The following is a 12,158-nucleotide window of genomic DNA, read 5'->3' on the forward strand; positions in this document are numbered from 1 at the left end:
CATATCAGAACGCTTCTTTATTATGTAATCATATTTTCATAATACTATTTATTTATTTAAAGAAAGAAAGGAAAAGAAGGATGGAAATTATTTTATTGTTTTAGGATCGCTCGTTCCGTTTCTTTTTTTTTATGTATATTACCGTCGATTTTTCTTTGTTGAAATATTTTATCTCAGGGATTCAATTATTTTAACTAATTCTTATTAAATGCATAACAATTTTATTATAGTATAATCGTTTTTAATTTATATAAGATAAAACAATAAAAAGTTGTGTATCTACCAAACGTGTCCAACAAATTAGTTTTTTGACATCTAATATATGTGACTTAACCCTTCTTATAACAAAGAAATTATATGACAGCATCTTTTTAATGTTGCTTTTTTTTATGTACACTTTTCAACTACGAAAAATATTTTTAATTACTTTATTTTACGATACCTTATACACTAAGTTAAAAAGAGTTTATACTTTTTAACAGGTGAAGTCAACAATATTTTATACAATCTCAAATTCCTTATTCAACCTTGTTAGATCTCTGAAATAATAAAGAGTACGACCGTTTATATAATGAAATTTAATAGTTTTTATTAAAAAATATTTATTAACCATACCTGTTTTCTATAGCTTCATTTAAGTGATATTTGTGCATAAGCGAAATGACAAGTCTCAGTGTTGACCAAATGGTATTCGACATCGCTTTCGGTGAAAAGTTTTCACCGTGAACTCCACGACCAGCAGCTTGTTGGTTTAACGCTATTACAAGATGTTCACCTGCTTCTCTGTAGAAAAATAAATAATTCAATCATGTAAAAAATTACACATAATGTAAAAATTTTACTTACTTATATGCAGCAAGATTAATGCAAGAAATTCCAAGATTGTAACGAGCTCTAATAAATCCAGGTGATAATTTTAAAGCATGATGATACGCATTTATAGCTTCTTCCGATTTTTGACCATTAGCTAAAGTTGCACCTAATCTATTCCATAATCTAGAATCCTTCCAAAAATATTACGTTTTCGATAATATATTAACATTTGCTAATATGCATTACAAAAGATTGATTTAATACATACATCAGGGCGTACTTGCAGCGCTGCTTGGAAGCAATCGCTAGCTTTATCATATTCATTAGATAAATTAAAAAGGACTCCTAATCCACACTGTACATCGGCATCTATTTCATTCCATGGATTCATTCGTGCAGCTTGAATATAAAGATCTTTTACCTCTTCATGTACATCACTAGAAAAAGTAAGAAGAATATTAGATATTACTCTATATATGTGTATTTTGTTAAACTAATTATTACTTACTCAAATAAAATAGTTGACACATTGGATTTTGATTGTTGTTCGGGACTACTAGACTTTCGTACTGATAGATGCTTGTATTTTTCATTTTTTAGTAACCATTCTTTAAGTGTTACACATGCTTGGTTTTGGTAAGATTCATTTGTATATGAAACTGCAAGCGCCATAAGAGCAGCACCATTTATAGGATCCAAACTTAGACAACGTTTTAAAGCAGAAATAGCCAATGGATCTTGTTCATTTTCAGCTTGAGTTTTACCAAGGAGTAACCAAGCTTCTGAATCTTTATCATCTTGTTGTACTGCTGCTTCAAAGCAAAGTATAGCACTTGGTAAATCTCCAGCTTCCAATCTTTTTTTACCCTCTTCTAATGCATTGGGAAAATTTTTCATAGGATTTTCTTCATGAAATTCATAATCTTTAAATGGATCATAAAAAGTATCATATTCTGAAAGCCATGGATGCTTGGAAGATAGTTCCCCAGATGATGAAATCTTTTCCCACTCATTTTGAAACTTCAAGAATGTAGATTCATAATTATCTGTCTCTAGAATAAAAGTTTGTATTTATAAATATGTCTATAAGGAGAATTAGTTACAGATACTAACTTGATACTAATATGTCTACCAACCTGAAGAAATATTTTCTTTTTGAAATTCATCTATCCAATTACTAGCAACAGCTACTTCTTCTTCTACCTTAGCTGTCACTTCATTTTCTTGACTATTATTGATAGAAATTTTGTCTTCAGTCTTTTGATTATCTTTTTCATATTGTTCTGTCCAGTCTTTACTTGTATTTTGAACATCTGGCAGTGATTCTTCATTATTTTTTATGGGAACATCTCCTTCCTGTTTCATAAATTTCATAAACTTTGAATATTCAAAATTAGGATTATCACTGTTTTCTATTGCTTCTGTTGGGTGTTCCATATTTATGTTATTCTGTATAGTATCTTTGCTATGTTCTATATATTCTTCTGCCCATTTTGGTCCTAATCCAAGTTCATGTTTTTGATGAGTTATAATGTTTGAATTCTGTTCTATCTCATGATGCCAAATGTCATCAGCATGGTGTTCCTGTATTAATTAGAAAATACAAATTTGTAATAAATATTTGTTTTATACTATAATGCTGTTAATATATGAATTCCAATGGTAAAATGAGAATTACATTAAAATGACGTCCTGATTCAAGATATTGATTTGCCCAAGCTGTATCTAAACTGGTTAATTCTTGAGCAACTCCTGGTGCTGCTATAGGTGGATGAATATTTTGATCAATTTCACGCATTTCTTGCAATAAATTATCCATTCTAAATGTTTGAGGACATGAAGGATTTTCTTCTAAAAATTGTTTAACTAACTGATCTGAATCTGAAGCTTGGAAAGGTTCCACATGATCAAAAGGATGACGTATTCCTTCTTCTTTGAATCCATGATCACGTACAAAATGTGATGTTAAATGAATTAAAGAACTGGGTCCACCGCAGTCACCCTCCACCAATTCACGCAATGCCATCTTTTTATAGTATCAATATTTACCTAAACTGATTTAAAAAATGTGTTATTTTTGAAAATAAAAAGTAATAATGCACAAAATATATCTAGAAACATTATATTATAGTAAAATAATTCTACAACATTAATATCATTAATTCAATCAATTAAAGTAAGATGCTTATTAATTTCATTTATTTTATTCGATATTAAATATCGAATGAAGGTATAATTGAGATAAAATGTTTGCGTAAAATTTTTTTATACAACATTAGAATCTAATGATATTATATAAAAGTAGAAATGAATGCAAATTTCGTAAAATATCACAAATATTGGTAAAGGTATAAAGTTCACAAACCTCGTTTCGTTCTTAATATGTATAATTAAATATTCCGATGATATTGTTACGAGATATTAAATGTGTTTCATCAAATCTACTGTTTGAAATTGTTCATTTCCTTGCCATCGAACAATATTGGTACTATAAGTCGAATAAATTTCGTTGTATAATGGTGTATTATCATGGCAAATGTAACGTTAAGACAAGACGAGTATTATAAAGCCATTTTTTATGTGTTTGTTGGCTAACGAACGTCAAACCGTGGACAAGTTGCAGATCTATCTGAAGACTTGAGCATCCTCTTTGTGTGGTATATGATACATACGCAGTACTAAAATATATTTTTAATATATTTTATTTTAGTTAAATAAAAGCTGTTCGTCTAATAGTATTATATAATCCCTAAAAATATTGATAACATCATTTCATGTTTAATATTTATTTTAGGATTTTTTTATTAACAAAGTACATATAAATAATATGTATAAAAGATACTATACAAAGAAATATTATTGATATAAGAGCAAAAAATTGAAATTAATAATGAAATGTTTATGTTAAAATAATAAAAATAAAAATATTAAAAAAGAAAATATTTATGAAAAATCCTTAGATATTAAAATTGGACAAAATTTCTGTGAATCGCAGACTAGCTTACATTTGTATAGTAGCGCCACAATACGGATGTTATGAAAATTTCAATGTGTAGAATATCCAGAAAATAGCATAGTTTTCATTCACTAGGTAAATTCTGCTTCTAGTTAATAAAAACGTGTATCATTCGTAAATTATGTTGTGTTTGTAAGTTGTTAAAATAACCATTTTTAGTATAAGATTATAGTAACGAAAGTTCAAACATGAATGACTTTGCAAAGTCTCAGCTTATGAAATATGGCTGGAAGGAAGGTACAACTTTACAAGCATTATTATGATATAATAATGGTTATAACTATTACATTTAATACCTTTAGAGTCTTATGTATTTAAATTTTTATTCATCTACTTCGTTGTTAAATAAATTTGTTAAGTAAATTTTATAATAAACATTTGTAAATGTTTTTTCACTTTTTATTGATATAGGTAAAGGTTTAGGTAAATATGAAAGTGGCATTACAGAACCTTTAAAACAAAAATTAAAATTTGATACAGCAGGAGTGGGATATAAAGATACAGATTGGAATAATTGGTGGGAAAATGCTTTTAACAAAGCAGCTCGTAGTATCAAAGTTGAATCACAAGCTGATGAAGTTTTGATATCTGTTTCAAAAGAAAATACAACTAATGATCTTCCTAAAGAAGAGTTAAATAAAAATGAATCTAAATATGGAAATTTTCTTAAAACTACTACATTACTTAATGGCAATTTAATACTGGAAAATAATTCTAATATGCATAAAAAACAAGATATCAAAGAAGATATCAAACATATTTCTTTATTAGATGAAGAGTTATTTAAATTATGTTGTGGTAGAACTGCCCACAAAGGAGCCAGACATGGATTAGAATTAAATGGAAAATTGAAGAGAATTGCCGAACAAGAAAAGTATTTACTAAACACAATGAAATTGGAAAACAATATCATATCCCATAATAATGAATATGAAGAGATTAATGATGAAAATATAGTATTACCAACGACTTCTATTGAAAGCGTAATGATTCCAAAAAAAAGTAAAACCACTAATAGAAAGAATAAAAGACTTATAAATAACTTAAGTCATCAGTTAGATATTTCATGTAATGTAAGTGATAGTGATAAAAAAAATATACATGCCACAGTAAAAGGAGAATTAAAACAGCAAAATAAAGAAAAATGTAGAAAGAGGAAAAGAGAGAAAGAAAAGAGAAGTTCAATTTCTTGTGATATTGAAAGTGCCGAAAAAGGAGAAGATAATACATTAAAGTATGTAGTGCATTCTGTAGCTAAAAAAAACATTCAGGATCAAATAAATGATCATACTAAAAACAAATATACAGATACATCTTTACCAACAAAAAAAAGTGAAAAGAAGAAGAAGAAGAAGAAATTAAAAAAGAAGAAAGATCAAGATAATCTCATTAATATCACTGATACATGGGAAGATGAATTGCATGGTACTCAAGCAAAGAAATTTAAAAGATCACATAAAAATAAATCAGACTTACCTTTGATCAACAATGAAGATATTAAAACATTAGATATCAAATTTCAAACAGAACATTCTTGTAATGAATTAGCTGTAAAGCAAGTTGATACAGCCAAGACTCTTCCAAATACATCAGATGCATACTTGAAAAAGAAAGTGGATTATTTAAATGCTAAAATAAAGAAAAAGAAACGGTCAAAGTTACATAAAAAAGAAAAGATTAAATTAGATCAATTAACAGAAAGTTTAAAGGCTGTACGTCTTAATACCGAAGAATCTGCTTCAAAAAAATATACCGAAGAAGAAGTAGAGAAAGCATTACAGAAATTATTTTGTATTGATTTTAAAAGGGATCCAGTTATGAAACAGAAAAGGATACAAGATGCACTTATATTATTAAGAAGTATTTAAACAGAATATTGTCCCTAAATACACATATACTTACATAATTATTTGTAATAATTGTGTATAAATATTTATGCATACAATAATTATGTCGTAATACGTATAAAATATCTACTGCGTATTTATTTTCTAAACATAATTTTTTAAATATTTTCTAAGTATGGTATTTTTTATTAAAATTTTATGGAATAATAATTTGCTACAAATGTTGTTGATTTTTCTTCATTTTTTATGGGAGGAAGACTAGAAAAAGAATACGTTTTTCATACCCTAAACAATATTTTTTTCTTTTTGTTATACAATTTATTAATGGACACAAATTTTTGACAATTTAATAGATGCGCGTAACAAATCAGTTGTATATACATACATACATACATACATACATATATATATATATGTATATATAAATTTGTAAAGATAAATGCATTGTTAAATTTTCGTATATATCAATACCGTATGCACTTGTGTACAGTCCATCCAAGAAACAACAAGCGTGGTAATATTTTTAATAAAAATTTGTTATTAAATTTTATCGTTTTTATGTTCAAAAATACATTTTTACTACCATGTAAAACTTAATTTTCATAAAAATTAAATGATGATCTGTAAAAAAGTACATCCGGCGAACGTATAATTAATTGCTATATAGCACCAAATTTCGTAATATGCTAGAAAAACTTCAGAGTTCAATTTTTCTAGCAATATATTTATATAAAATAAAACAAGATCTTTTTCTCTAAGGCCACTAGAATAGTCCGTAGAGTCGTTAATAATCTTAGTTTTGCTTTCACTAGTGAACGAATCTCACTCAATAAGCTTAATGAGTATGAATTCGTATTATTTAATAAGTTAATAATTGATTTAAACATTGGTGTACTAATAATGCATTTTGCATTAGGATTAGCAAGGAATGTAATTCTTTTTTATATCCATAATCATTAAAATATCGTATAAAATGGTAATCGTTTCGATTAGTTGGAGTACAAGAAATGTAATTATTATTATTATGAATATTACTAGTATTAATTAATACGTTATAACGAACTTTTACAAAATTTTATGTATCCTCAGCATACAGTAGGCTACATCAAATTCATACTAGCTAAATATATGTGTCGTTGATATGTAAATATCATAATACGACACTAACAATGGTATTTTGCACAAAATACATACAGTCAAAATTGGATGGATGAATTTTCTACTTTTAATAGTCCCAACTAAAATTACTAAGTTGTATATAGTGTTATGTATAGGTAATAAATAACAAGCGGCGAATTTTAAAATTACGCAAATGGTTACTAAAATAATTAAGATATTTGAGTGTAAGAAAATATACCAATGTTTTATAATATTGAACAAATTTTAAACTAAATAAATTTTTATTAAAGAAATAACTATTAGACTTACTGGCAATAGGTACAAATAGCAAAATATACGCATGTATATATACATATGTTCTCATAACAATTCTCTTAGAATTGTGAGAAAATATCAAAGAAAATATCAAATATCAAATATCAATATCATTCAATTTAGACAAAGAGTGTAATTTAATACACTTGTAACATGTTTTATATATTTTTTAATTTTTGTTAAAATTATATTAAATTGAGTAATATATCATCATTGGAAATTCTGAATTCTTTAGATCTTTTTACACAAAAAATGAAATTAACTCATAAGAGCAAGTCTAATTGACAATATTTTTCTTAAAAACTATTGCTATTCAAATGGAAAAATAGTCTGTAAAACTTTTATTCAAACATCAATTATAAATCTCTCTTATTGTAGCTTTAAAAAAAAGTTCTCTTCGTCAATATAATTTTAGTATGACTCTGTTTTATAATTATCATAATACTCATTGAGAATTATTTCTTAGTATTATTTTGTTTTAATAAATATTAAATCAATAATAAATAACAGGTTTAATACTTAAAAATTTTAGTTAATTTAAACACATTTGTTAATAGGTCTTCTCTTTACTGTATAATATCCAATGTTTCTACCACTTCTGCTTAATGTAACTGATTTCTTATCAATATGAGAATGATTACTACAAGAGAGACTTGTATCATTCAATTTGTTCCATATAACATACATACTGGACACATTCACTTTGTGTGTTGTAATAGCATTTTTTAATGTACAAGGATCCAGTTTACGTGGAACATAACTAAATCCAGGATGATTTACAGGTCGTACTTTTGCATGTTTTGCACAAAGACCAGTAATGTAAACATCTTCCAAGTGAAGTAATGGTGTTGTTAATGCTGCATGATACAATTTAAATGCCACATCTAAACTCATTACATACCCCGTACCAGATAAGTAATTAGGATATATTTTCCCTGAATACATATATTTTGGTGTATACCTAATTAAACACATTTGTATGGATTCTCTTTGTATATATTCTTATCTTATATTTATATTATGATACGTATGTTACTTACCATTTATTATTTGGATCTAAAATAGGTTTAGCATTACAGATGAGAGAACCTAACAATGTATCAGTTAGTGACTTTGATTGTAAAGTTTTCATTAAACTAGGAATATTTACAAACATATCATCATCTGTTTTCATGAGATACTTTGCTTGGCCACAATTTGATGTTATCCATTTCAACATCATTACAGATTTCAATGTTAAATTATTATAAGTATCATAAAATTTTTCTTGAATGATATCATTGTATTGGTGGCTTTCTTCAGCTATTATACTCTGTAATGTAATTTGTTATTGGTTTTGTTGTAACAGTTTTCATTTAAGAAATTTTACACATACATACATACATTAAGTGTATCATTATCACTCTGTCCCAAAAGAAATGCTATCTTTACAGTTGAGTTATATATATTATCTAAATTATTCTTATTAGCCCAAGTGCTTCTTATAGCTGTTCGAGCTTGGATATTTGTAACAGCTGAACAAATAACTATGAAAAGATATGGTGATGAAGAACATATATCATTAGGACTTAAAACTGAAGTTGTATTTTCTGGATGAATATATACACAAAGATCTCTTGAAGTATTATATGCCCATCCTGGCAATTGCGCTGTAAATTATTTATATTTACAGAAATATTTTATCTTAATTCTATAAGGAAAGTTGTATTCATGAAATTCTTTTCCTTAAGCTTTGACTTCATATGCATGCTTAATAAAATTAAATAATTATTTTATTTTAGCATCACTCAAGCATTCTACATTAAGTGGATGGAAAAAGGAAGATTGAAGTATACTGCAGATACTTTTTCTACTATTCAAATTTATTTTTTCTTTTCGCTAATTCTAACATGAATTCCCATGAATATACAACTGAATAAATTACCTACTACTTATCATTATAAAAAGAATCCCTTCCCTTGAAAAAGAATCCTTGACTCATTGGGTATTTAATATGATAGTAGGTAATATATAAATATGTTCTATATAAACTATACTTATTTATGTAATTCTTACAATATTTTTAAGCTTACATTATTATAATCCATAGAATTTAAATTTGTAACTGACAAATAATTATAAAGAGAAAAATGAAAGTAGATTTACATATCAAGTCTTGTTAGTTTATAACACAACAGAAGCTCTAGCAATGTTAGTGAATGCATACCTACTGAGGCTACCAAATGTGAAACACCAATGTGTTTTGGAGAAGATGGAGTCTCACCTAAGCCTAAAAATGGGCCTTGAGCTGAATGGTATGCTGGTACATATATTAAACCAAGTGTAGCTAAGATCATAAATCCTACTGCTAATCTTCGGACAAATGATATTTTTCCTTTAACTATTCCATTATTAACTATATTGGTGGTTGATGGCAATTTCAATGGCAATAGCCGCGATTTGCCCATCTAAGAACAAATAATATTAATACAAATATATAATATTAATATTGTGATGGCCAATAAGTAATGTTGGATTTTTCCTTATATATTCTTACCTTATTAATTTTTTTACTCATTTAATTCTATCTTATTTGATTGTCAACAATTAAGATGATCCTCTGTATAAAATTTTTTATTTAACAAAAACATAAGAGCTATTTTATCAATATATGCATTTTTCAATGAAAATGATTATTTGAAAAATAAATAGGTAACATTTATAATAATATTATGAAACAAAATAAATGTCAACTTTGGAATTGAATGAAGTAATAAATCAAATGTTATGGTCTCAAACATTAAAAACACTTTCATAACATAGATAGTCATAAGTCAGGTTTTTTAAAATTATTTTAATGAAATTATTAATAGTTACATTTCTTAATGTCCTAAATTATATCAGTTAAGAAATAATGTAACAATTTAATTCAATCATAAATGCATCAATAGCAAACATAAATTTAGTGTAAAATATTGATATAATAAATGTATATTACTTATTATTTTTTACGATACAAAATTGATCTATCTTTATAAACTGTAATAAATATTGCTAAATATTGACATAAAACAAAAAATTCAATTTTTCAGTTGGATACATTATAAACAACCTTACCTTTGAAATGCGATGATTGTATTACGCTGCATTTGACAACTCGCCATTTACCTCTGTCGTAAGATCGTACTTACGATTTACCAAAACATATCGCAGAAATTTGACGTTACAGTATATGACAAAAATAAAAAAAAAAAAGGAAAAGCTTTTACTCAAATCTTCGTGATTCTTAGAGTGCACCTTGAATCCAAATAGTTTGTCATTTCGTCATTTGTTAGATATCGCGCGAATGCAGTTCCACCTAGTGTTAATTACTTGGATTTCTCTGTTTTGCACTGTATTATTGCACTGTACCAGTAGAGAGGAAATTTCCTCTCTGGTGACAACTATAACAGCACAGACGAGATACAAACACAGACTATACGAAGTACAAACATTTACTAAGGCTGTAGTATGAAGACTTGACATCTTATGGGCTATGTTGTTATGTTATATATTCTGAAATACCGATTGTGTAAAAAATCAGAGGTTTTGACATGCCCCCTATGATTTAAAGCGGTTTAGAAATTATAATCAGTCTAATTATCAAAGTTGCTAGAATTGGATAGTTGTTACGTGCAAAAAGATCTTATTTTGTTCCATCCCCACATAAAATTTGCATACTTATACGTATGTAAGTAGTAGAAATCGCTTGAACTTCTAACTGCCTACTGAAAGTAGTTAAACACGGTGAGATTTACTTAAACACAAAATAACTATGATACTGTAATGTTATAAAAATTTTTTGAATCTAAGACAGTGAAACTATAAATACATATTTCTGAGAGTATCAAATAGTGAATAGGAAATATATATTTAAATATCAAGATATTACATTTCAGGTTTCTTGTTTCTGCAACTACTAAAAGGGAGAAAATACTTTAATCTATTTTAAAATACTGATTGTAGTGTTTTGTAGTTTGCTGAGCGGGGCAAGTTTTACGACGCATGAAATTTTGTTTCGCTCCATACGGATTTAAATGGAAAGGAAAGCCGAAATTTTCCGAGCGAACACGTGTAGGTAGCCGTGGCACAGAGTGTCATTGTACCTTTGAAAGTCATGTCGTTGATACGTATGTCAATAGGTGCGTTTTTTTATAAACTGCGCTATATTTCTATTACTGTTCTGCTACTATTACTAGCTCTTTTTAATTAATACGCTTTTATTTACTAATTTATTAAACATTACTATAACAAGATTACATTGTATCGTATTCGATTGTTAGAGTTACCGGTAATTGTATTATTAACTTTTTAGACAATTTAAATTCAATTATTATTTAATCTTTTAACATAGTTGGTTTTCATTTTACATATTTGTTTTAAATTGTTGGTTTTCATTTTACAGATTATTAGCTGACGGCGAGATTAGCATGCAAGGAATAGAAATTTGAAATATGGATGCCATGATGATTAAAAATAGATATGGTGATTTTTTATGGAAGTTGGGTAATGTTTAATTTATTGTAACAGAAACAGTCCTACATGTACATTTACATTGGTTTTAGTAACTTTTATACAATTTACATTACTTTTTGAAAATCACTGGTATTATAATATTTAGTATATAATTATTTACTCTATGATACATAATTTAACACATAATTTCGTAATATATAATTAATATGTAATATAACTGAATATTAAATAATTTGGTAGTTTATTGAAATTATTAGGTCGAAACTAGGAAAGATTATAGAAATCACCTTGCTAATTAGAATATATTAAATTATTTTTTTATTCCAAATAAATTAAACGAATTATTTCATCGGTTCAATCTAAATATTTTATTTATATGTTTCAAAGTATGGTTTTGAAGAGTCAAAAAGAGTCGAATTTTTAAGTAAATTTTTTAATTTAAAGTAGATTGACTAAATTTTGTTGAATTTATGTAAAAAATTGTAATAGACATTTTGCTGTTTTTCCTGTAAAAAACGTAAGTTCTGTATATTAGCGACATCTAACTTTTATCA

The 12,158-nt window shown here is 26.7% G+C and overlaps 3 protein-coding genes across 5 annotated transcripts; 1 reads left to right on the forward strand and 2 right to left on the reverse strand.

The window, feature by feature from the left end:
* Positions 1-180: 180 nt before the first annotated feature.
* Positions 181-3,444, reverse strand: LOC132911501 (peroxisomal targeting signal 1 receptor). 2 transcript variants are annotated; one of them, XM_060968175.1, is made up of 8 exons: positions 3,179-3,444; positions 2,492-2,862; positions 1,950-2,397; positions 1,322-1,865; positions 1,082-1,250; positions 847-1,004; positions 616-783; positions 181-539 (listed from the first exon to the last, which is right to left on the reverse strand). In XM_060968175.1, exons 2-8 carry the CDS (start codon positions 2,837-2,839, stop codon positions 500-502), a joined length of 1,875 nt encoding a protein of 624 aa, XP_060824158.1. In that variant the 5' UTR covers positions 2,840-2,862; positions 3,179-3,444; the 3' UTR covers positions 181-499. The 2 variants fall into 2 exon arrangements, with proteins under 2 accessions (XP_060824158.1, XP_060824157.1); XM_060968174.1 differs by having other exon boundaries at positions 2,492-2,867.
* Positions 3,445-3,595: 151 nt separating this feature from the next.
* Positions 3,596-5,801, forward strand: LOC132911506 (G patch domain-containing protein 4). The gene is made up of 2 exons (XM_060968197.1): positions 3,596-4,066; positions 4,241-5,801. Exons 1-2 carry the CDS (start codon positions 4,018-4,020, stop codon positions 5,695-5,697), a joined length of 1,506 nt encoding a protein of 501 aa, XP_060824180.1. The 5' UTR covers positions 3,596-4,017; the 3' UTR covers positions 5,698-5,801.
* Positions 5,802-5,950: 149 nt separating this feature from the next.
* On the reverse strand, positions 5,951-10,597 carry LOC132911510 (beta-1,3-galactosyltransferase 1-like). Of its 2 annotated transcripts, none has more exons than XM_060968203.1 (5): positions 10,207-10,597; positions 9,317-9,557; positions 8,494-8,759; positions 8,151-8,422; positions 5,951-8,071 (listed from the first exon to the last, which is right to left on the reverse strand). In XM_060968203.1, exons 2-5 carry the CDS (start codon positions 9,555-9,557, stop codon positions 7,648-7,650), a joined length of 1,203 nt encoding a protein of 400 aa, XP_060824186.1. In that variant the 5' UTR covers positions 10,207-10,597; the 3' UTR covers positions 5,951-7,647. The 2 variants fall into 2 exon arrangements, with proteins under 2 accessions (XP_060824186.1, XP_060824187.1); XM_060968204.1 differs by having other exon boundaries at positions 9,374-9,557; positions 10,207-10,595.
* Positions 10,598-12,158: the final 1,561 nt, after the last annotated feature.

Source organism: Bombus pascuorum, chromosome 10 (genome assembly GCF_905332965.1).
Source record: "Bombus pascuorum chromosome 10, iyBomPasc1.1, whole genome shotgun sequence".
NCBI lineage: Eukaryota > Metazoa > Arthropoda > Insecta > Hymenoptera > Apidae > Bombus > Bombus pascuorum.

Excerpts from the sequence above, each read along its gene's own strand:
- LOC132911501 (XM_060968175.1), bottom strand. The coding sequence starts at position 2,839 with ATGGCATTGCGTGAATTGGTGGAGGGTGACTGCGGTGGACCCAGTTCT. Across the intron at positions 2,398-2,491 it reads AATCAGGACGTCATTTTAAT|GAACACCATGCTGATGACAT; the intron begins GTAATTCTCATT and ends TAATTAATACAG. Across the intron at positions 1,005-1,081 it reads CGCTGCAAGTACGCCCTGAT|GATTCTAGATTATGGAATAG; the intron begins GTATGTATTAAA and ends TATTTTTGGAAG.
- LOC132911506 (XM_060968197.1), top strand. The coding sequence starts at position 4,018 with ATGAATGACTTTGCAAAGTCTCAGCTTATGAAATATGGCTGGAAGGAA. Across the intron at positions 4,067-4,240 it reads GAAATATGGCTGGAAGGAAG|GTAAAGGTTTAGGTAAATAT; the intron begins GTACAACTTTAC and ends TTATTGATATAG.
- LOC132911510 (XM_060968203.1), bottom strand. The coding sequence starts at position 9,557 with ATGGGCAAATCGCGGCTATTGCCATTGAAATTGCCATCAACCACCAAT. Across the intron at positions 8,423-8,493 it reads GTGATAATGATACACTTAAT|AGTATAATAGCTGAAGAAAG; the intron begins GTATGTATGTAT and ends ATTACATTACAG. Across the intron at positions 8,072-8,150 it reads TTAGATCCAAATAATAAATG|GTATACACCAAAATATATGT; the intron begins GTAAGTAACATA and ends GTGTTTAATTAG.